At 37.8% G+C, this 24381-nt stretch overlaps 1 protein-coding gene across 7 annotated transcripts in view; it reads left to right on the forward strand.

Annotated features, from left to right (window-relative positions):
• The window catches only part of FGD4 (FYVE, RhoGEF and PH domain containing 4), a 226209-nt gene that overhangs the window by 190208 nt on the left and 11620 nt on the right, over positions 1–24381 (forward strand). For all 7 annotated transcript variants that reach the window (XM_061125259.1, XM_061125254.1, XM_061125258.1 and 4 more), the window contains exons 8-14: positions 2870–3008; positions 5599–5657; positions 5983–6129; positions 16612–16784; positions 20328–20358; positions 20681–20773; positions 21086–21211. In XM_061125259.1, coding sequence (XP_060981242.1) covers positions 2870–3008; positions 5599–5657; positions 5983–6129; positions 16612–16784; positions 20328–20358; positions 20681–20773; positions 21086–21211 — 768 coding nt within the window. The remainder of the gene's footprint in view (positions 1–2869; positions 3009–5598; positions 5658–5982; positions 6130–16611; positions 16785–20327; positions 20359–20680; positions 20774–21085; positions 21212–24381) is intronic.

A 24381-nucleotide genomic window follows, 5' to 3' on the forward strand; every position in this document is an offset into this window, starting at 1 on the left:
TCTCTCATGATTAAGCAGTCACCTATCTCTCTGAACACTGGGTCTTTCTTTGATCCTTTCACTAGCTCCTTTTGCTAATATTGAAATGTGGGCAGAATATGAGGTTTTTTGCCCTGCATAATCTTTCTTTCCACTCTCTCAGTGACGTCATAGCTTCTCAAGCCTTTAACCATAATGTCATACAGATGCTTATAGGGTCAGTTCAGTTCAGTCTCTCAGTTGTGTCTGACTCTTTGCAACACCATGGACTGCAGCATGCCAGGCTTCCCTGTCCATCACCAACTCCCGGAGCTTGCTCAAATTCATGTCCAAGTGATGCCATCCAACCATCTCATCCTCTGTCATCCCCTTTTCCTCCTGCCTTTAATTTTCCCCAGCATCAGGGTCTTTTCCATTTAGTCAGTTCTTCCCATCAGGTGGCCAAAGTATTGGAGGTTCAGCTTCAGCATCAGTCCTTCCAATGAATATTCCGGGTTGAGTTCCTTTAGGATTGACTGGTTGGATCTTCTTGCAGTCCAAGGGACTCTCAAGACTCTTCTCCAACACCACAGGTCAAAAGCATCAATTCTTTCGTGCTCAGCTTTCCTTATGGTCCAACTCTCACATCCATACATGACTACTGGAAAAACCGTAGGTTTGAGTAGATGGATGGACCTTTGTCAGCAAAGTAATGTCTCAGCTTTTTAATATGCTGTGTAGGTTGGTCATAGCTTTTCTTCTAAGGAGCAAACGTCTTTTAATTTCAAGGCTGCAGTCACCATCTGCAGAGATTTTGGAGCCCAAAGAAGATTAAGTCTGTCACTGTTTCCGCTGTTTCCTCATCTATTTGCCATGAAGTGATGGGACCAGATGCCATGATCTTAATTTTTTGAGTTTTGAATTTTAAGCCAGCCTTTTCACTGTCTTCTTTCACTTTAATCGAGAGTCTCTTTAGTTCCTCCTTGTTTTCTGCCATAAAGGTGATGTCATCTGCATATCTGAGGTGATTGATGTTTCTCCCGGAAATCTTGATTCCAATTTGTGCTTCATCCAGCCCAGCATTTTGCATAATGTACTCTGCATATAAGTCACTATCTGCTTAAAAGGTCATGATTTCTAATTTAGTCCTTCATGCCTATACTCTAGTTAAAAAATTCTGAGTGCTGGCTTCACAATTCTGTATGAGCATCTTGTCATCAATACAAAGTCAACATGTTCAATTCCCGTCTTTAGCTTTCAAACATTTTTTCCACATAACATTTATACTTCGTGACCTTTGTGATTATGTGATTTAATTTATTACACAGCACCAATATTCTTTTCTTCACCAGAATTTGATCACGGGACTTTATCTTTGATTTATTATTTTTCCTCATTCTCTGTATGTGTTCATTAAACAATATATTCAAGGGACTTAACATGGAGCTTGTTGCATGTAAGTAAGTGCTCAATATGGTGATGGTGATAATGATTATTATTATTGTTTCATCAAGTATTAAAACTCTGAATCAACAATATCTGTCTTCTCCTCATTATAAGGAAAGGATGGAGTTGTGAAAGGAGTGGTAGACTGAGAATCAGCTAAGCTAGTTAGGATTCTAATCTGCCACTTATAGTCACTTGACCTTAGAAAACTCCCCTAACTTTTCTGGACCAGTTTCCTTACATAAAATTTGGGGATCAGTAATATTTTCCTGAAGATATATGTGTGTACGCGTATGTGTGTGTGTGTCCCCTAGGCTTGCTGGAGAAAGTCAAATGGGATAACTAAACTTATAATAATTGTATCTTACAGGTTATTAAGGAGAGCCATTCACTCTCAGCTTCCATGCTAATTTCAGGCTGTTTTTACTTTTTTCCTGGTTTACAATAACTTTCAAACTAGTTTCCCTACATGTTCCCAAAGCCACCTTGCAGTAGATTAATCTTAATAGATGTCATATCTAATGATATCATTCCCCTGCCTGAAAACCTGCATTAGATAAAGTAAATCTAAACCCAGCTTGACATTATTACACCAGATTACATTTTAGTTTCTTGTTTGCTTTGAATGCAAATATCATGTCTTATCTTAATATTGACACAGTTTTTACCCTGCAGTGCCCTGGTCATGGTCATCAGTAAATATATTAAGGGGTTTCTGCTTTGTTTAATAGGAAGAGGAACACATCTTATTTTTCAAGTAATCTTTTTTCTCCCCTTCCACATTAATTGCTTACTGAAAGCATGTTCTATAGACTCAATTTTGCCAGAGCAAAGGAAATCTATTCAGAGTTTGGTTTCTAATGGAAAAGAATGCCATGACATAATGAAAAATTAAAATTTTATTATCTTGTCACCCTTCTCCATGTGGAGTCTTTTCAGTTCAAAGGAAATGACATTTATAGTAGCCTTATTATGGGATAGTTTCTGCTGAATCCATAGCCATTTAATATAGTTACTTAGTGAACCTCTTTAAATAGATGCTTCTTTTGAAAATCTCTGGAGTTATGATTTGATAGTGTGACCTGACAAGTGAAACAAGGGTTTCTTGTAATGACCAGTGAAAGTAGATGCTGTCAATCTGGAATTTTCTTGCTTAAAATTCTGCTTGATTTTTTTTTTTTTTTCTGAGTAGATTGGTGGTCCTCAGACTTTAATGGAAAAAATTGGGGATGTTCTTAAATACATATGCTCAGGCTGTGGCCTCAAAACTGTGGTTTCATAGTTTGGAGTGGGGTTTAGGATTTCCATTTTTAATAGCATCCCAAGAATGTATCTAAGGCAGGTGTTGGGCAGGCCACACTTTGTAGAGAAATGCTGCCCTTAGTGAAAGTTCTGTATTACCTTGAGTTTTTAGACTGGCTAACCTAATTTTTAAATCTTTCTTTAAAAACCTTTCTCATTACAGAAACAGAAGATCTGTGGGAGCTTGACTTTGCAGCATCACATGCTAGAACCTGTTCAGCGCATTCCCCGGTATGAGATGCTCCTTAAGGACTACCTAAGGAAATTGCCCCCTGATTCTCCGGACTGGAATGATGCTAAAAGTAAATCCCCCCTTCCATTATGGGATAATTTAGTGGCCAAGTACCCTTGTGATTTCAAAGTGAAGTAGAAGCCACTTTAGTAAAATATTGGTGCCAGAAAATAACCTCTCTGGAAATTGTTATCAACACCTCAATTAGGCAAGCACTTTTTAGCCCAAATCATAGGCTTAGAGCAATGCAAATCACATTTCTCATGCTGGTTTCACATTAGTGATTAACTCTGAAATATAAAACTGTAGTCTTAGAGACATCTGGAATAGCAATACACAATTACCTTCTCACAGGAAGAATAAAACCATTCGGAATTACTAGTGCTGCTGGTTAATTAGGGGGGTAGATATATACCAAGAAAACTAAGATGACATTTACTATTTAAAAATAGCCTAAGCAAAGTGATTTCTCTCCACCTTTTACTAAGATAGAAGAGAAAATAATGCTGTTTAGTGTCAGTTAGCATTTTCCCTAAGAAAACTTAATTCCTGTTCTACTCATTATCTTTTTTTTTTTAATTAGGTCATAATGAAAGACTTTTTAGGACCTAAGTGTTTCAATAAGATATTTGTTTTCTTGTGTACTTTTGAAAAAATCAATTAACTGTATAGAATGAAAGTTTAACTTGGGTTGGTAATCAACATGTACTACAACTGCTACTAAAACCAGCAGAACTAGTGGTAGGATTGGAAGTTGGATTACTATTGCTACTTCTCAGACTAGTCTCTTGGGCAGTAGCCCCAGCCCATCTCAACTTGTCTCCCTCTACCTTGGATCCTATATGGAATGTACTGAGTTGCCCAAATCAGGATAGTTCTCTAAAATATAAATAAAAATTCCTTTTCATCTGTATTCAAAGACTTTGACTTCTGCTGAGGTACTTATGTCAAAAGTGAAAAAGTCGGAATTATCTGATGGTCCAGTAGTTAAGAATTCACTGCCAATGCAGGGGATACAGTTTTGATCTCTCTTCTGGGAGGATTCCACATGCTGCAGAGCAACTAAGGCTATGCGCCACAACTGTGGAGCCTGTGAGCCACAACTACTTAAAGCCTGTGCACCATAGAGCTCATGTTCCACAACAAGAGACTCCACAGAAGTGAGAAACCCATACATCACAACAAAGAGTAGCCCCTGATTACTGCACTAGAGAAAGCCTACACACAAAAACAAAGACCCAGGGCAGCCAAAAAATAATTAAATAAATAAAATTTTAAAATAGGAAAAAAAACTTTGTGGTGAGAAGGGTAGGGGCTGGTGGTCCCCATTCCACCTCCCCCCTTTCCAAAATGAGAAAGTCAGCAACATAATAGGGTATTTTATTACTCTTTGATTTCCCATTACTGCTTATACTAACATTCTAAGGAAACACAAAAATACTTTTAGAAACCAAAAGTAGAGGGGAAAGCAGCAAAAGTGCATTTTTTTCAGCAGTAGAACAAAGAAGACAGAAAAGTTGGTTCAGAATGATGAGGTTGTTGTGATACCAGAATTAACCCAACCCGTATTCATAAGATAGAAAAGAAAGAAGAGCAGGACATGATGGAGGATTGAGAACATTCCCTCAGGTTAACCCAGCAGGAAGCCTCAGCTTCCACCTTCAGCCTCTCTTCACCAGTAGTCCTGAAGCTCCTACCTTGACCAATTCAAAGATCCTACCTTCCCCATTCCCATCTCTCACTACCACCTGCCTTAGCAACAAAACCTTCCATCGACATTGGCATCAGAAAATTCTCTCTCACCTAGATTAGAACTGTGAATGTGTTTTCCCAGAGAAAACTGATTATGTTTCTTGGTTAATTTACTTGTAAAACTAGTTAAATACTTACTACTGCTGAAATGTAGAACTTTTGAGTCAGAAGACTTAGGTTCAAATGTAGCCCTTCAGTATCATAATTTGTGACCCTACCCAAGTAACATCACTCTCTACTTCTTTCACCTGCCAAATTAAGCTAATGTATTTTCCATTCAGGGTTGCATAAAAATGAATTGACATAATATATGTGAACACCCCTGACAAAGTGCCTTGTAACAAGCTATTGTCACGATGTTTACTATTTTGAAGATTCCTAATGAATTAAATGTACCTGTGAGTCTAGTCACTAAGCTGCTGCTGCTGCTAAGTCGCTTCAGTCGTGTCTGACTCTGTGCGACCCCATAGACGGCAGCCCACCAGGCTCCCCTGTCCCTGGGATTCCCCAGGCAAGAACACTGGAGTGGGTTGCCATTTCCTTCTCCAGTGCATGAAAGGGAAAAGTGAAAGTGAAGTCTGTCCGTGGTGTCTGACTTTTAGCAACCCCATGGACTGCAGCCTACCAGGCCCCTCTGTCCATGGGATTTTCCAGGCAAGAATACTGGAGTGGGTTGCCTTTACCTTCTCCCTAGTCACTATATATGACTTTTTATGAATAAGTACCTTTCAAATTCCAAATCATCTGCTTAAAAATGAACTTTGGAAGTATCCAGATTGTAAATGGAAATTGCCCTTGCTTTTACTGTGTGTCTTTGCTCTCAGATTCTTTATTAAACTATATATTACTCAGCTATCTAGTAATATAGTAAGGACAGAATATATTTACTTTTCTTTTTTCCTGTTTAGAATCACTTGAAATTATATCTACAGCAGCAAGCCATTCTAATAGTGCAATAAGAAAAATGGTAAGTAGTTTTCAGAGGAAATGGGAATATTGTAGTTAGATAATTGTTAATAATGTAGTCTAATATTATCTACAGTTTTGGACCAAAATGAATTGAGACAAGTGAACAAAAAATATTGTTTATAAAATGTTTAGGACTATCTGTGATTATGCTCTTCCCTCTTCTCCCAGGTTTTAATTTGCTCTTAACTGATCTTTATACTTAAGTTTATGCTTAGTTCCAATCCTTTCTGAATTGTGTATATTTTAGCTGCAGTCATTGATTAAAGGCATTAAGGTGAAACCTCCTTATATTTGATCTTTCTGTGTTTGTTTTAATTTCCTAGGAAAACCTAAAGAAACTGTTAGAGATTTATGAAATGTTGGGAGAAGAAGAAGACATTGTAAATCCTTCAAATGAATTAATAAAAGACGGACAGATCCTCAAACTAGCTGCTCGGAACACATCAGCACAAGAGCGCTACCTTTTCCTAGTGAGTTTTGTAGTATGAGGAAGTCACATAAGAATACCTCATAACACTGTTTTATGTATCTTGGAAAAGTAGGGTGCTTGCTTGCTCACCCAAGCAATTATTTCTTATCTGATTTAGTCAATACTGTCTGAATTCCACATCAGGGAAGGTCCATAGTAACTAAAACTTATTCTTTGAAGGACATAAATCTGTTTTTCAAGTATTTTTCTGTAATTTTTCTGTGTCCTTATCATGAGTAATTTATTTCAGTAACACATAGTAAAGATAAATTTAACCTTTCCTTGAAGATCATAGGCATCAGTGTATACATGGGGATCACTATTTTAATTATTCTTGTTTAAAGAAATATATAGACAAATTTGCAAAACTTGTGCATCAAATGTCTGTGTAAAAGTGCATGAGTTTGCCACATAGTTCTTTTTCACTGTAGTCACTCTCTGCCCCTCTCTTAACTTCCTGGAAATGACAGTTAGTCTAGAACTACCTGGAGAAGGGAATGGCAAACCATTCAGTATTCCTACCTAAAGAACCTCATGAACAGTATGAAAAGGCAAAAAGATAGGACACTGAAAGATGAACTCCCCAGGTCAGTAAGTGCCCAATATGCTACTGGAGAACAGTGGAGAAATAACTACAGAAAGAATGAAGAGATGGAGTCAAAGCAAAAACAACACCCAGCTGTGGATGTGACTGGTGATGGAAATAAAGTTCGATGCTATAAAGGTCAATATTGCATAGGAACCTGGAATGTTAGGTCCATGAATCAAGGTAAATTGGAAGTGGTCAAACAGGACAAGGCAAGACATTTTAGGAATCAGAGAATTAAAATGGACCAGATGGGTGAATTTAGTTCAGGTGACCATTATATCTGTCACTGGGGGGAAGAAATGGAGTAGCCCTCATAGTCAGCCAAAGAGTCTGAAATACAGTACTTGGATGCAGTCTCAAAAATGACAGGATGATTTCTGTTCATTTCCAAGGCAAACCATTCAGTATCACAGTAATCCAAGTCTATGCCTCAACCACTAATGCCAAAGAAGTTGAAGTTGAACAGTTCTGTGAAGACCTTCAATACCTTCTAGAACTAGTATCAAAAAAAGAAGTCCTTTTCATTATAGGGGACTGGAATGCAAAAGCAGGTAGTTAGATATCCGGAGTAACAGGCAAGTTTGGCCTTGGAGTACAAAATGCAGTAGGGCAAAGGCTAACAGTTTGGTCAAGAGAACACACTGGTCATACAAAACACCCTCTTCCAACAACACAAGAGAAGACTCTACACATGGACATCACCAGATGGCCAACACCGAAATCAGATTGATTATATTCTTTGCAGCCGAATATGGAGAAACTCTATACAGTCAGCAAACACAGGACCAGGAGCTGTCTGTGGCTGAGATCATGAACTCTTTATTGCAAAATTCAGACTGAAACTGAAGAAAGTAGGGAAAGCCACTCGACCATTTAGGTATGAACTAAATCAAATTCCTTATGATTATACAGTGGAAGTGACAAATAGTTTCAAGGAATTAGATGTGATAGACAGAGTGCCTGAAGAATGATGGACAGAGGTTCACAACACTGTGTAGGAGGCAGTGATTAAAACCATCACTGGTTTTGCAAAAAAGCAAAATGTTTGAGGAGGCCTTACAAATAGCTGAGAAAAGAAGAGAAGGTAAAGGCAAAGGAGAAAAGGAAAGATACACCCATTTGAATGCAGAATTTCAAAGAAAAGCCAGAAGAGATAAGAAAGCCTTCCTCAGTGATCAATGCAAAGAAATAAAGGAAAACAATAGAATGGGAAAGACTAGAGATCTCTTCAAGTAAATTAGAGATACTAAGGGACCATTTCATGCAATGATGGGCACAATCAAGGACAGAAATGGTATGGATCTAACAGAAGCAGAAGATATTAAGAAGAGATGTCAAGAATACACAGGAGAACTATACAAAAAAAGATCTTCATGACCCAGATAACCACGATGGTGTGATCACTCACCTAGAGTCAGACATCCTGGACTGGGAAGTCCACTGAGCCTTAAAAAGCATCACTGCAAATAGAGCTAGTGGAGATGAGTGATACAACTCTGACTTAGAATATTTGACTCAAGAATATTAGAGTTAACAGGGGAACATTTCACGCAAAGTGAAAGTGAAAATCGCTCTGTTGTGTCCGACTCTTTGCAACCCTGTGGACTATACAGTCCATGGAATTCTCCAGGCCAGAATAATAGAGTGGGTAGCCTATCCCTTCTCCAGCGGGTCTTCCCCACCTAGGAATTGAACTGGAGTCTCCTGCATTGCAGGTGGATTCTTTACCAACTGAACTATTAGGGAAGCATCTTCATGCAGAGATGGGCACAATAAAAGACAGAAATGGTATGGGCCTAACAGAAATATAAGATATTAAGAAGGGGTGATAAGAATACACAGAACTATAGGAAAAGGTTCTTAGTGACCCAGATAACCATGATTGTGTGATCACTCACCTAGAGCCAGACATCTTGGAGTGTGAGGTCAAGTGGGCCTTAGAAAGCATCACTATGAACAAAGCTAGTGGAGGTGATGGAATTCCAGCTGAGCTATTTCATATCCTAAAAGATGATGCTGTGAAAGTGCTGTCCTCCATATGCCACCGAATTTGGAAAACTCAGCAGTGGCACAGGACTAGAAAAGGAAAGTTTTCATTCCAATCCCAAAGAAAGGAAATGTCAAAGAATATTCAAACTATCGCACAGTTGCACTTATCTCACATGCTAGCAATGTAATGCTCAAAATTCTCCAAGCTAGGCTTCAACAGTACATGAACCAAGAACTTGTAGATGTTCAAGCTGGATTTAGAAAAGGCAGAGGAACCTGAGATCAAATTGCCAACATCTGTTGGATCATAGAAAAAGCAAGAAAATCCCAGAAAAACATCTACTTCTGCTTCATTGACTAAGCTAAAGCCTTTGACTCTGTGGATCACAATGAACTTTGGAAAACTCTTCAAGAGATGGGAATACCAGACCACCTTACCTCCCTCCTGAGAAATCTGTGTATAGGTCAAGAAGCAACAGTTAGAACCTGGCGTGGAAAGCAAACTGGTTCCAAGTTTGGAAAGGAGTACATGAAGGCTGTATATTGCCACCCTGCTTATTTAACTTACATGGATAGTGCATCATGCAAAATGCTGGGCTGGATGCAACACAAGCTGGAATTGAGATTGCTAGGAGAAATATCTGTCATCTCAGATATGCAGATGACACCATGTTTATGGCAGAAAGCAAAGAGGAACTAAAAAAGCTCTTGATGAAAGTGAAAGAAGAAAGTGAAAAAGCTGGCTTAAAACTCAGCATTCAAAAAATGAAGATCATGGCATCCAGTCCCATTACTTCATGGCAAGAAAGTGAGGAAACAGTGACAGACTTCATTTTTCTGGGCTCCAAAATCTCTGCAGATGGTGACTACAGCCATGAAATGAAAAGGCGCTTGCCCTTTGGAAGAAAAGCTGTGACCAACCTAGACAGCGTATTAAAAAACTGAGACATTACTTTGTCAGCAAAGATCCATCTAGTCAAAGCTATGGTTTTTCCAGTAGTCATGTATGGATGTGAGAGTTGGACCATAAAGAAAGCTGAACGTTGAAGAATTGATGCTTTTGAAATGTGGTGTTGGAGAAGACTCTTGAGAGTCCCTTGGACTTCAAGGTGATCAAACCAGTCACTTCTACAGGAAATCATTCCTGAATATCATTGGAAGGACGATGCTAAAGCTGAAGCTCCAATTCTTTGGCCATCTCATTGGAAGAACTGACTCATTGGAAAAACCCTGATGCTGGGAAAGATTGAAGGCAAAAGGAGAAGGGGACGACAGAAGATGAGATGGTTGGATGGCATCACTGACTTGATGTACATGAGTTTCAGCAAGCTCTGGTAGTTGGTGATGGATAGGAAGGTCTGGCATGCAGTAGTCCATGGGTTTGCAGTGAGTCAGACACAACTGAGCAACTGTTTTGAACTGAACTAGGACTTACTGAAAATAAGAGCTCTTCTTGGGGCATCCAGGTCTTTATTTTTAGTCTCTCTTATTTCCAGTCCCTTTCTATATCTAATGATCAATAATAATCATAACAGCTAACAATGTTAATAATAAGCTAACCTTGAATAATTGAATAATAGCTCAGTAAATTTTAGCTATTTCTATGATTGTTATTATAGGCAAAGAAACAGAGTGACATTGATAAAGAGGCTGCCCTGTGACTGTCACATGACACATTCTCAGGATGTTTGTTATTCATGTCTGACTTTTCTGCTGCATGGCAGTCATATCACCAGCCTTAGTATGAGTTGTTGGGGACTAGAGGATTCTGTTGTCTGATTGAAGCTTCCCTTGAAAGACAAATTTATAGGAACTAACTGTCATGCAGAGGGTGTTCATGATATCTCTCATTTTTAAAAAAGAACATTTGGTCACCAGGTGATCAAACATTTCTAGTTCAAGTTTATAAAACTCAAGAAAATTGAAAACATGTCCACACAAAATTTGTACGTGAATGTTTGTAGCAAAATTATTTATTATAGCCCCAAAGTGGAAACAACCTAAATGTTCATCAATTGATGAATAGATAAACAATTTGGTATACCTATTCACTGGAATATTATATGGCAGTAAAAAGGAGTAAAATACTAATGTATGCTACGTGGATAAACTTTGAAACATCGTGTAAGTGAACAAAGCCACTTACAAAAAGGCCACACTGTATGATATTATTTCATTTAAATAAAATGTCTAGAATATTACTTACTACTTATAGGAAGTGAGTAGTGGTAGCCTTGGGCTGGTGGGGAGAGGAAATAGGCACAGGATTTCTGTTTAGAGTTATGAAGTGTTCTGAAATTAGTAATGATGGTTGCACAATTAACAACTATATAAAATCCATGAATTATACATTTTAAAAGGGTTTTTTGAATTATATCTCATAACCTAATTTTTATAGATAGTTTCCAAATTACCTATAAAAAAATCTTCATTTGGGCTCAAAAGAAGAACTTCACCTTTCAGAGGTTTTATAGAGACCTAAATGTAAATCAGGGACTTGTAATGTTTTATTAGGGTTCAGAGAGCTATTTACTTAGAAATACAGGTTTTGTTACTCAGATATGGTGAAGCCAACACATCAGGAGACGATTGCCATTGAAAAGATAGTTATAATCACAGATCCCAAAAGGCGGGGGAATGCCACACCAAGGGCTTCGTGAAAAAGCACCAGCGTTGGCCAGAAGGCAGAGGGAACAAGCAGAACATGTGGGCAAGAACTTTTAGTTTGGTTTCTGCAAGAAGGAATAGGCAAGACAGGGAAAACATGCTTAGAATTTACTGGTTTAAATTTCATTAGGCTGTGAGGCACAGGGACCATCGCCTGGTACCTAGCCTTAGGGTTCTTAGAGAAGGGGAACACGGGCCCAGAGTATGAAAACTCAGTGGGGAAGGTGGCTGGGGTGTGGGCTCTGCGCCTGTTAGAGTTATACTTGCACGTGAGTCCCTCACTGTCTCAGAACTGAGTAGTCCTGAGAGGGGGCATCACTTCATGGCAAATAGATGGGGAAACAGTGAAAACAGTGGCTGACTTTATTTTGGGGGGCTCCAAAATCACTGCACATGGTGATTGCAGCCATTAAATTAAAAGACACTTACTCCTTGGAGGGAAAGTTATGACCAACCTAGACAGCATATTAAGAAGCAGAGACATTACTTTGCGAACAAAGGTCCATCTAGTCAAGGCTATGGTTTTTCCAGTGGTCATGTATAGATGTGAGAGTTGGACTGTGAAGAAAGCTGAGCGCAGAAGAATTGATGCTTTTGAACTGTGGTGTTGGAGAAGACTCTTGAGAGTCCCTTGGACTGCAAGAGATCCAACCAGTCCATCCTAAAGGCAGTCAGTCCTGGGTGTTCATTGGAAGGACTGATGCTGAAGCTGAAACTCCAATATTTTGACCACCTGATGTAAAGAGCTGACTCATTTGAAAAGACCCTGATGCTGGGAAAGATTGAGGGCAGGAGGAGAAGGGGACGACAGAGGATGAGATGGTTGGATGGCATCACCGACACAATGGACGTGGGTTTGGGTGGACTCCAGGAGTTGGTGATGGACAGGGAGGCCTGGGGTGCTGCGGTTCATGGGGTCGCAAAGAGTCGGACACGACTGAGCTGCTGAACTGACTGACTTAAAGGGGGCAGTCCTCCAATGTCAGCAGGGCCCTGAAATGTCAGAGCATCAGAAATCCAGATTAAAAAGACATGCTTAATATCTATTCTGGGCATAATGCCTGGTAGTCAGTGTCTTCTGTTTGCCTTTACTCTACCTTTAGGTGCTTAGGTAAATTTCCTTCCCCCTCTTCAACATTAGTATTACAGTTTCTGTAGTTAAACTTTAAGCTCTGTATCTCCCAGTGGTCTTCGTTTAATTTTCACATTTGAGAATTATTGAGAAATAGTTTTGGATTGAATACCTTAATACAGAGCCAGTGTGAGAAGCTATTCGGAGAACAGGTTGCAAAGGGCCTTGAGGGGATACAGCAGTAGTGACTTTGAGGAAAGTACCTGGAAGTACCTATCTTGTTCCAGTTATTATAAGTTATTAAACATATCATTCTCCTTCCAGGAGAATGAAGTCCTACAGTAGAAATTTTAGGAAAGCCTTATCCATCTTTTAAAGACCATCTTAGAAGCATTTCCTATGATGTTCATTCTTTCAGTCCTCCCCCTCTAGTACTGCACTTATCATAGAACCTCTCTTCTCTGCAGCACACATTTATTCCCATGGAGTATCTTACTTCTCTTATATGCAGAAACTTCAGAAGTACTTTTTTACTTTCCTTTCTCTCTAGACGTAAAATGAGGGCTAGTTTTCTATTTCTTACTCTGAAGATGTTATATTCATAAATCTGAAAAGCCAAATTTATATTTAAAATTTGATTTCGGCTTTCAAATGATCATCATGTGTTTGCATTGTTTTGTTGCCTCCACATTATGTTTTTCATGTTAATGAAAACGGCACTCTGTTGAGTAAGTATACAATCACATCTGACATCTGAAAGTTAAAAAAAAAACCACTAAATTCTCCCATAGAATAAGAGATTTTACTTATTCTTGGCTCTTTGGAGTTCTAGTCCTTATTTCCTTGTAGCTTTTGACCGAGTTATTATATATATATATATATAAAATGTATTATATATATATATATATATACACACACACATACATACATATATGTATATATGTACATATATATTTTTTTCTCTTGACTAACTTAAAACTTTGAATATAGACCAGGCACTGGAAATTTTCTCCAACAGTATATTTTACCTTCTAAAGCAAACTTTAGTGAAGTGTCATGAGTGGGACATAAAATTGAATTGTTTCAGTCAGATAATATATTTTAAGAGAATTGAAAGAATCAAGGAACACTGGAGATTAAGTAGGTGAAACCGCCCTACTCTTTTAATAAAGTTGGGATTTTCTTCTAGGTTTTGGCACAGTCTAGCTCTTCTAGATTGGAGAAGGAAATGGCAACCCACTCCAGTATTCTTGCCCAGAGAATCCCAGGGACTGGGGAGCCTGGCGGGCTGCCGTCTATGGGGTCACACAGAGTTGGACACGACTGAAGCGACTTAGCAGCAGCAGCAGCAGCTCTTCTAGAGCTTGCCAGCCAGAGAGTGCTTTGTCAGTAACTACTTCTGAGCTATGGGCATGGAATAAAAAGAATCTCTTTCACTGAAAGGGAAAGTCAGTCTGCTTGGTCCTACAGTTGTTATAACTTCCTCTTTTAGTCCTAGCAAAAACCCAGAGAAGGTGATGGTGGCTTTTGCCATAGGAGCAAGATTTCAGAGGGAACAGGACTAGCTATTTAATTCCTCTGTGTATATGACATAGACTTCTTTATAAGCAATATCACCTGCACCTCTACGTAGAAGAAGAAGGGTATTTATTAGGTATGTTGTAACCTGAGTTTATATAAGGTTAATATATAGTATTGACAATTTAGAATGTGAAGTCCCACTTAGGAAGAATAGGGAAAATGTAATCCTGAAAGCATGAAAGGGAAAGAGAAGCACATCATTGTAAGACAGTCTGTCATCTTTTGTGAGCATAACTGCCAAAAGCCAAATGCTCAGAACTTCCACATTCATGGGCTTGTGTTTCTATAAGATGATAAGACTTTGTCGAACTTTATACAGCAAATTTGAGTATGTGTATCTCATAACTCAGAAATTTCATTCCATAACATTACATTTGTCACTCAGTTTACAGAAAAATTTGATTGTTGTTGCTGTCTTGAAAGTGTGAGTCCTCTCCATCTTGGTGGCTGCTTTGTAGCCCCGCTGCACTGTTCAGATGTAGCGAAACCCCCTTCTGAGAAGGCCTTGATAGGAGAGAGAAAGAAATACTAACACGAACAGTTAGCAAGCAAGGTGTTGACTTAATCAAGCTGCATTGATGATGATAACCTTTAAGAGTAGTTTCAGAAAAAAAAAAAAAGAGTAGTTTCAGGTCTCCAGATTCTGTGTACTACAAGGAGGCTGTGATTGCCATACTTAGAATATAGTGGGCAATTAATGATAATGATGGATTATATTCCCTTCTAGAAATGTGAATTTGAAGTGTTGTACTTAGGTATATCTGATAAAAATGTATTCAGTGACCTTTTATTTCTGCATTATCCAGTATGGAAATGAAATTTATGACACTGGTCATAGGAAGTTAAAAATAATGTATGAGGAACAACTGGTAAAAAAAATTTGCTTTCAGAATGAGTACAGTGGACATTGTCACATAAACATGTTGAAATGTTTTAAATATCCATCAACATTTCTTTGATGTTTGGAGCTAAACAGAAGACCTGGCAGAACAGGACATTATTACTCATTTAATCCTCTCAGCAACCTGTGATTTTTACAGATAATGATCCTGAGGAATGAGAGGTTACATAAGAGGTTAAGTTCTCAATTGCTTTTGTCTTATAAAAAATATATTTAATCCTAGAAACAATGTTAGAAAGAATAAATATGAAGTAGGAAGAAAATTATGGACCTTCTTTAGTAATCTGCCTACAAGTTAATCAAGATACTTAGACTTTCATCCTTTTACATGATTTAATATATTTAAAAGTTAATTAAATGCCCTCCCCAAATCATTGCTTGGTAGTGATTAGCAGGGGCTGTTCATTGTTGACTAGAAATGAGGTAGTAATTTGATTCAGTTTCAAAATAAATTCTTCATTTTAAATAAAGACTTTTTACTAAAATAGATGACTTTTCTGTTTTAATTGAGGGATAATTGCTTTACAGACTTTTGTTGTTTTCTGCCAAACCTCAACATGAATCAGCCATAGGTATACACATATCCCCTCCCTTCTGAACCTCCCTCCCATCTCCCTCCCCATCCCACCCCTCTAGGTTGATACAGAGCCCCTTTTTGAGTTTTCTGAGCCACACAGCAAATTCCTGTTGGCTGTCTGTTTTACATATGGCAATGTAAGTTTCCATGTTACTCTTTCTGTACATCTCACCCTCTTCCCTCTCCCCATGTCCGTAAGTCTATTCTCTATGTCTGTTTCTCCATTGCTGCCCTGTAAATAAATTCTTCAGTATCATTTTTCTAGATTCCGTATATATGTGTTAGAATAATAATATTTATCTTTCTCTTTCTGGCTTACTTCACTCTGTACAATAAACTTAACATTAAGCACATTGGTAAAAATAATTGCTAAATATTGCTCTTTTCCTTTAACAGCTATTGTAGACTTGTTGCCTGAGATACAACAATTAGAAATTTTATTGTCTAAGGGCTTCAACTTATATGGTTGAGAACTTCAGTTTCTGGTATATCCTTAATAAATTGTTACTGAACCTAATTTCTTTCTTTCTTTTTTTTTTTTTTTATTTTATTTATTTATTTTTTTTCATTTATTTTTATTAGTTGGCGGCTAATTACTTCACAACATTGCAGTGGGTTTTGTCATACATTGACATGAATCAGCCATGGAGTTACATGTATTCCCCATCCCGATCCCCCCTCCCACCTCCCTCTCCACCCGATTCCCCTGGGTCTTCCCAGTGCACCAGGCCCGAGCACTTGTCTCATGCATCCCACCTGGGCTGGTGATCTGTTTCACTATAGATAATATACATGCTGTTCTCTCAAAACATCCCACCTTCGCCCGAACCTAATTTCTTTAACTGATTTTCTTACTAGTATAAAATGATTTCTTTACTTAAATATTAGCAAAATATTTATGAACCAACAAAGGAAAATACATGCTACAAATTTTTTTATAATATAATCATTTGATATAGGCATAAAAGCTGTATAGTACAGAAATAATTTTTTCACAGAGAAAGCATGATATTCCCTGGAATTTTTGTCTTGGGCTACTTTCAATGTTGGTCACTTTCCTCTGCCTTGCTTTCCTGTTTTTTTAACGTGTATTCCTCTTTCTTGCAGTTCAACAACATGTTGTTATACTGTGTGCCAAAATTCAGCTTGGTGGGCTCTAAGTTCACTGTTCGGACCAGGGTAGGCATCGATGGAATGAAAATTGTAGAGACTCACAATGAAGAATATCCACACACTTTCCAGGTATCTGGGAAAGAGAGAACACTGGAACTGCAAGCCAGGTAAGAGAACCATTCCTCTCTCACAACTTTCCAAAAGCATCAGGTTAAATCATAGGATACAACAATTCTGAGGCCTTTTCCCAAGCTTAGTTGAACATAAATGGAAAGATATAAGCTCTTGAAAGTCAGAAATTGTCTTCCTTTTTGATTCCTGGTGCCTAGAATAGTGGTTTTTCAGACAGTAAACATTCAATAAATTAATTTGGCTGTTTAGATTTACAAGGTGCAGAGAATGAAGTTGTTGCATTCAAGCTGAAGTTTCAAGTCTTGGAGGAAAAATTTCTCTCCTAACCATTTTCCCTTCCATCTTTTCTTTTGGTTCACAAATGTTAACTGATGTTTATTATTTCATGATAAACATTGAAACTGTAGCAATCTGTCCTTCAGAGACTCTGCGTATGTAGGACTTAATGACACTTTGGTCTAGGGAATGACTGGAGGAGGCATTTTGGAAAAGATAACTCTCCTGCCACAATTGAGGATACATGAAGGGGGTCATCTGGGGCTCTAGTAGCCTCTAGCAACCAGGACTTCTGGAAGGGGTGGCTCTTCTTATATGCTTTATTGAGTAGGAGAAAAGAGCTAGAGGTCTAGCATCCATCCCTCTAGCATAACCATGTTTGGAAAGAAAAAAAAACCTGAGAACCACCTGTAGGAGATCACAGCCACCTCATGTGTGAAACTCTAGAAAACAGAATGCTGTCAGAAACTATCATCCTTTTATCCTATAAAGACCAAGCATGGTGAAAATTGAGATTTGCCAGAAGTTCTGTACAGATCAGAAGATTAACTACTAATCCCAGGTCTAATAGTTCTGATACCTTAGAGCCTGTGGAGAATCAGAGAGCCCTTGTGTTCCTTTCTATGTGGTTCTGGCTGCCCACGTGAGCTCATCCAGGATATTTGTGCTTATTAGTAAGGCGCCTGCCAGGCTACAGTCGATAGGGTTGCAAAGAGTCAGATACAGCTGAAGCGACTTAGCACACACAATTCTGTACGAGCTTAAACTTCATATTTTCAAAAGAGAATAAATTATTTTAGTATGAATTTGTGCCCAGGGAGCAAGGGAATGGTGAATACCGATATGGAATGTGTGGCAGACTAGGAAAGTTTGAAGAAATACCTTGCCAGTTCTTTGATTTTCCACAGAAAATATTTAATGAACCTGTTTTGCTTAGGGAGCTTCCAGGAGGGTTCTCTGAGGATTAGAAGGTGGAATTTCAAGCATGAGTTAGAGTGGTGAAGTACTTGGCCTTAAATGTTACAGTTTTCCTACTTTATCATGGTGAGATTTGGACCCCGCTGTCAAACCTAAGAGAACAATGTATGTTACTGTGCGTGGAAGCTCTTGACTGAAATCCTTATTCAGTGGTCGACTTACTGAGTGACCCTGGTGAGAGGGAAGACTCATCAATATTTCAGATCATCATAGAAGTCTTCATTACTGATGAATGAAGGTGTTGCTGGCTCTGAATATGAGCACAGTTTCAAATCTGCAAACCTAAGAGATGTGTCTGAACAGCAGACAAGAGATTGTCAGGGTTTCTTGGCTTTCCTGAGTAGTGAGGAACTCCAGCCCCTCCATTAGCAGGTTGGGCTATTTTTCCCTTCAGGATGGGGCTGATCCATGAAATTTTTTCTTAAGTAGAGGCAGTTTATTATTTTGCAGAGTTGCATCATGTACTACAGGATACATTACAATTAGTATTGAAAACACATTTATTTTTCCTTAAATTTCTTATTTCCATAATCTCATTCAGAGAAGGCAATGGCAACCCACTCCAGTACTCTTGCCTAGAAAATCCCATGGATGGAGGAGCCTGGTAGGCTGCAGTCCGTGGGGTCACAAAGAGTCGGACACGACTGATCGACTTCACTTTCACTTTGCACTTTCACGCGTTGAAGAAGGAAATGACAACCCACTCCAGTGTTCTTGCCTGGAGAATCCCAGGGATGGCAGAGCCTGGTGGGCTGCCATCTCTGGGGTTTCAGAGTCGGACACAACTGAAGCGACTTAGCAGCAGCAGCCTAATCTCATTGCATTAGTTGTATTTATCATTATATGGTGACTTGAAGGTCTGAATGAAATGTGATTATTTATCTTCTGGTCCATAATGACTCTCTCAAGAGTATAGACGCACATTGAAATTCTCAGAAAGTCAGAGGGATTAAATGGAACCTCAGTTTGGGTATATATTTGATGGTATTTAAAGAGAATTCACTTCTGAAGCAAATACGGGGAAAAATGTACTGCTTTTCTAACTAAATAAGTCAGCCTCAAGACTGACCTCTTACACTCTGCTTCCCCTTCCACATTCAAAAGAATATAAGCTTTTGAATCAAAATTATTTTATATAGTTTTTATCAGTGGTTTTCTATTGCCAAATGGTTATAAAAATAGAGTAATGAATAAACAAAGGAGTAAAAAAAATCTGTCATGATTGAGAAAGTAAAACAAAAAACATTGAAGACTTGTCAAGTTACTTTGCATTTAAAAAGTTAAAAGCAGCTAGCAGATAACTATGCTTCCAGAGCAACAGAGCTGATTTTGTGGGAGTGGGCATAGCATTAGGGGAAATCTTTTTTGAGGGTTAAGATTGAAGCCCCTGCACCAACCAAGGTTCTTGGTTCAAGGATCCCCATGTGAAAAATAAGCAGAGTCTTTAACATTTGACAGGCACAGATTCCAGCAGCATTCCTGGCATATCATGATAGATACTCAGTAATAAATTTGTGAGAAAGATGGATGGTGTTATAGGAGCAAGCCTCCTGCCAGACTCTCACATATGTGATACCTGTGGGACTGAGGCATGTGACATTCGGACTGAGACTGGGACTCAAACTTAGCCCTAGCCTAGCAAATACACACAAATAGAGCCCATTCTTCACAATCCCTCGATTTGGAGATAAAGTCTACTAAATGGGAAATTATTTTCCCACCAGAAAATTATTAAACACTGGGGTTCATTAATCTGTGAAATCTCCTTCCCATAGGCATTTAAATTTTTGTTGTACTTTATCTATAATGAATTAAGCATGGTGTTGCCTGAAGCCTCCTAGCAACATAAAATTAAATTGCTTATCAAAGGAAATGTTAAATAGCTCCCCCTTACAAAGACAATTTATGTTCTCAAGGATAATTACAATCTTTCCTAAGATGGATTGTGACTAGTAGCCTTTCAAAGCCTCATGTGTTTTCATAAAAGTGAATTGGAAGACTAAGCCTATATCTAGTATAATGCTAGGTCTACAGATACCTAATATATACAGCTAGTTGATGGTTGTTAAACCAGTAGAAGCCCAGCTTAACTCTCTCTGTCAAAAATTGTATATACCGAAATAAATGGATAGTTTAAAACTATGTTTATAAGTTCATTTGTTCAGTTGCCAGAGATTCTGTTTTATTTTTATTATAACTCCTTCTTGGACATCCCCAAATTTTTCATAAAGTTGGAATAACATAAAAACATAGTTTTATGCACCAGGTATAACTCATTAATATTCTCTTTTTTTCACTTTAATTTTTTGTTGTTCATGTTTTAGTTCTGAGCAAGACAAAGAAGAATGGATCAAGGTAAACCTGATTTCTGTTTTCATTTTTGTTTTGTGGTAACCTCTGTATGTCTGCTGCAGTATTCTTGCCTGAGAATCCCACAGACAGAGGAGCCTGGCAGTCTATAGTCCATCAGGTCATAGAAAGAATCAGACATGGCTTAGCAAGTAAACAACAACTGTATGCATACCCAGATGTGCATATATTGTTGTATTATGCACATATTGTAGTCATCAGAATAAGGTCATTTAATTTTTAAGGTGATTTATATCTTAGGTATTTGTTTAATAAAGTATTTATTTATTTAATTAATTTGCATGTGACACTTTCATATGTATTTTAGGCACTTCAAGAGACTATTGATGCTTTCCATCAGAGGCATGAAACTTTCAGAAATGCAATTGCCAAGGATAATGAGATTCACTCAGAGGTTTCTGTAAGTTGAATTAATTCTTTTGAGTTCTTTTCTTTCTGCAGTTGCAGAAGATCTGTCTAGTCATTTTGTTATCCACTTTTTTCCCCTTTCCGACACCAAAACTGGCTGTTTGAACAGAATCTCATTTCTTATTTGACTAAAATAGAGTGCCTTTTCATGCTGCTTAAACTTCTTTGAACCTTTGTTTTCTTTTGCATCCTGAGTTTCAGGACATGGTATGAACAATGTTATTAAAATGTTTCTTAAAATAAATGAATGGATGGATGGAAATGACAGTTTTTGCCATTAAAATTGAATCTCTTTCCTTTTTAGACTGCTGAGCTAGGGAAAAGAGCTCCAAAATGGATCCGAGATAATGAAGTTACAATGTGTATGAAATGCAAGGAGTCTTTTAATGCCCTGACAAGAAGAAGGCATCATTGTCGAGCATGTGGACATGTACGTGAGATTTCTTCGTCATTGAGGTTGCTAATCAGTATTTAAGGGTTATAAAATCATTATCTTGGAAAATAAAAAGAAATAATTCAGTAAATCACTTAGTTGGTAAACTTATTTTGGTGATAACTTTATGCAAAAGATTGTGTTGGGTCCAGGAGGAAAACTGGTAAGCAAAGTGATAGCCAGTTTCACAGAGCTTACATTTTAATGGGGAAAATAGATCAGTCAAGTAAACAGACAAGAATTTCAACTGACTATAAATGCAATAAGAAATCAAGAAGTTAAAATGGAGAATAATAGTAATGAAACAAGATTTGGAAGCAATTTTACTTAGAAAAATGAAGACATATCTGAGGGGTTGATATTTAAGCTGATGCCTAAAACGTGAGCTAACCATAAAAAAGAAAGGCAGGAAGTACATTCAGGCAGTAAGAGTTGTATATCAAAAGCCCTTTGGTAGGAAAAAACTTGATCTATTCTTGAGACTATCAAAAGGTCACGCAGCTGAAGCATAATGAGCGATCTAAGAAATAGATAAATAAGAACCAAAGGAGTCAAGAGCTTTGAGAAAATAAGAGATGAAATCTATAGCTTAAGTAGAAGTTCAGGCTTTTGATAGGGAGAAGGGAACTTCTCTCCATTATAACAGAGGATGAAGGGAAAGGTGAGTGCTAATGTAGATGTGGTGTTGTTTTTTGTTTTTTTTTTTAATGCTATTTATTTTTTGTGGATGTGTTTTTGATTTTCTGGTGGGAAATGAGGGGATTTAGGTCTGATAATATCTACATTTTCATTGAAATATGAGGAAGAGTCATCATCAAAAAGTAAAAGGGGAAGGAAGATGAGGGCAGGCGATTTGAAAAAGAGAGTTGTCTCTGGGCAAGGAAAAGAGCCTACCAAAGAAATAGTGATGGCCTTCTGGCTACCTTTTAGAGGTATATGGTTATAAATTTAAAAGGACACACTAGTCCATTTAATACAGTGATATTTCTCTAACAAGATTCAGCAGCGCAAATCAGAAAAGGCAGCTGACAGGTTTACAACAATTGAATTGTTTCATATGGAAAGAGTGAGAAGAGACAAAGCATGAACTGAAGCTGGAGAGAAGTAGCAGGTTTTGGAGGGCCTTGTAAGCCAAGTTGAAGATTAGTACTTTCTTCTAAAAAAGCAACACAAAGACAGAAGGGTAGGCATTGTAGTGTCATGATTGAATGTATTATTAGTATGCTTTTGTGCAACAGTTTTTATTGATAGTACTTATAGATTATTCTCAATTACTCTGCAGATTTATTCTTCCTTTTTTCCCAAGATTTGACTCAAATGAAAGTTTTATAAGCAAAACCAAATTGATAGCAAATATCTCCCCCCACACCCCCTCAGGGTAAGACTCTTTAATCTATCACTGAGTTTACTTGAAATGATATCAGATATTGACATACTATTTTAAATAAACAAAAATACATTTTAATATTCTGTGGCCTAATTTGAAGAATAAATATTAGTTGATATGAATTTGCAGATACAGACATGTCTAATTTTAAATCCTAGAGTAATTTCATTGTAATCATGAGAAAACAATGGATAATTTTTATCATGAATTTTATATGCTGTGAATCTACCACAAAGGTTTTGCTAATATTTATATTTCTCAAATATAGTTTTTCTACTATAAATGGAAAATTGCTTCTAGAAGCAAGGAGATAATTTTTAATTTTTTAATTTTTTTCATTTATTTTTATTAGTCAGAGGCTAATTACTTTACAATATTGTAGTGGTTATTGTCATACATTGATATGAATCAGCCATGGATTTACATGTATTCCCCACCCCGATCCGCCCTCCCACCTCCCTCTCCAACCGATTCCTCTGGGTCTTCCCAGTGCACCAGGCCCGAGCACTTGTCTCATGCATCCAGCCTGGGCTGGTGATCTGTTTCACCCTAGATAATATACATGTTTCGATGCCATTCTCTTGAAACATCCCACCCTCGCCTTCTCCCACAGAGTCCAAAATTCTGTTCTGTACATCTGTGTCTCTTTTTCTCTTTTGCATATTGGGTTATCGTTACCATCTTTCTAAATTCCATATATATGTGTTAGTATACTGTATTGATCTTTATCTTTCTGGCTTACTTCACTCTGTATAATGGGCTCCAGTTTCATCCATCTCATTAGAACTGATTCAAATGAATTCTTTTTAATGGCTGAGTAATATTCCATGGTGTATATGTACCACAGCTTCCTTATCCATTCGTCTGCTGATGGGCATCTAGGTTGCTTCCATGTCCTGGCTGTTATAAACAGTGCTGTGATGAACATTGGGGTGCACGTGTCTCTTTCAGATCTGGTTTCCTCAGTGTGTATGCCCAGAGTGGGATTGCTGGGTCATATGGTAGTTCTAATTCCAGTTTTTTAAGAAATCAAGGAGATAATTTTTTAAACCACAAGGTTTTCTTTTCACTAAGAAGTAGCTTGCATTTGCATTGTAGTCATTCATTCTATAAATGTCCTTGGTATTCTATAAATGTCATTGGCATTCTATAAATATTTATTATATAAATAGGGAGCAAAATATACAAGGATGATTCCTCATAGAGCTTAGAGCCTAGTGAGGTTGACAGACATTAATCAAATAATCACACAGGTATATGATTAAAAATTGTGATCAGTAAATGAAAAAAGTGCATGAAACTTTAGTAACACAGTGGTGAGATGGGCTATATTCTGGAAGCTGGAGGAGTCTTCCTTGAGGAAGTGAACTTTGAGTAAAATATCTGAAGAATGAGCAAGAATTAACTCACTGAAGCATAGATGAGAGAGGGAAGGAAGCATAGCACTGTAGGAACTATAAGAAGTCAGTGTCACTGAAGACAGAATAAAAGGGATAGATCACGCAAGACTTTATAGGCCATGGTTAAAAATTTGCTCATTATCCAAGAGTAAAGGGAAGATGTTAAAGGAATTTAAATAGAAGAGAAACAGATTAGCATTTTAAAGGAAGTATCTCATTCCATTTGGAAAATAGCTTGAAGGGGCTCTTAGAGCAGCACCTGCACTCCAGTAAATATGCTACAAGGACCAGCCATGAGGCTATAATGGTCCAAACCAGGACACTGATAGCTTGGACTCAGGTGATTGCAAGGAAGATATGACAGATTGAAAAATTGTCTG

This window comes from Dama dama, chromosome 22, assembly GCF_033118175.1.
Source record: "Dama dama isolate Ldn47 chromosome 22, ASM3311817v1, whole genome shotgun sequence".
NCBI lineage: Eukaryota > Metazoa > Chordata > Mammalia > Artiodactyla > Cervidae > Dama > Dama dama.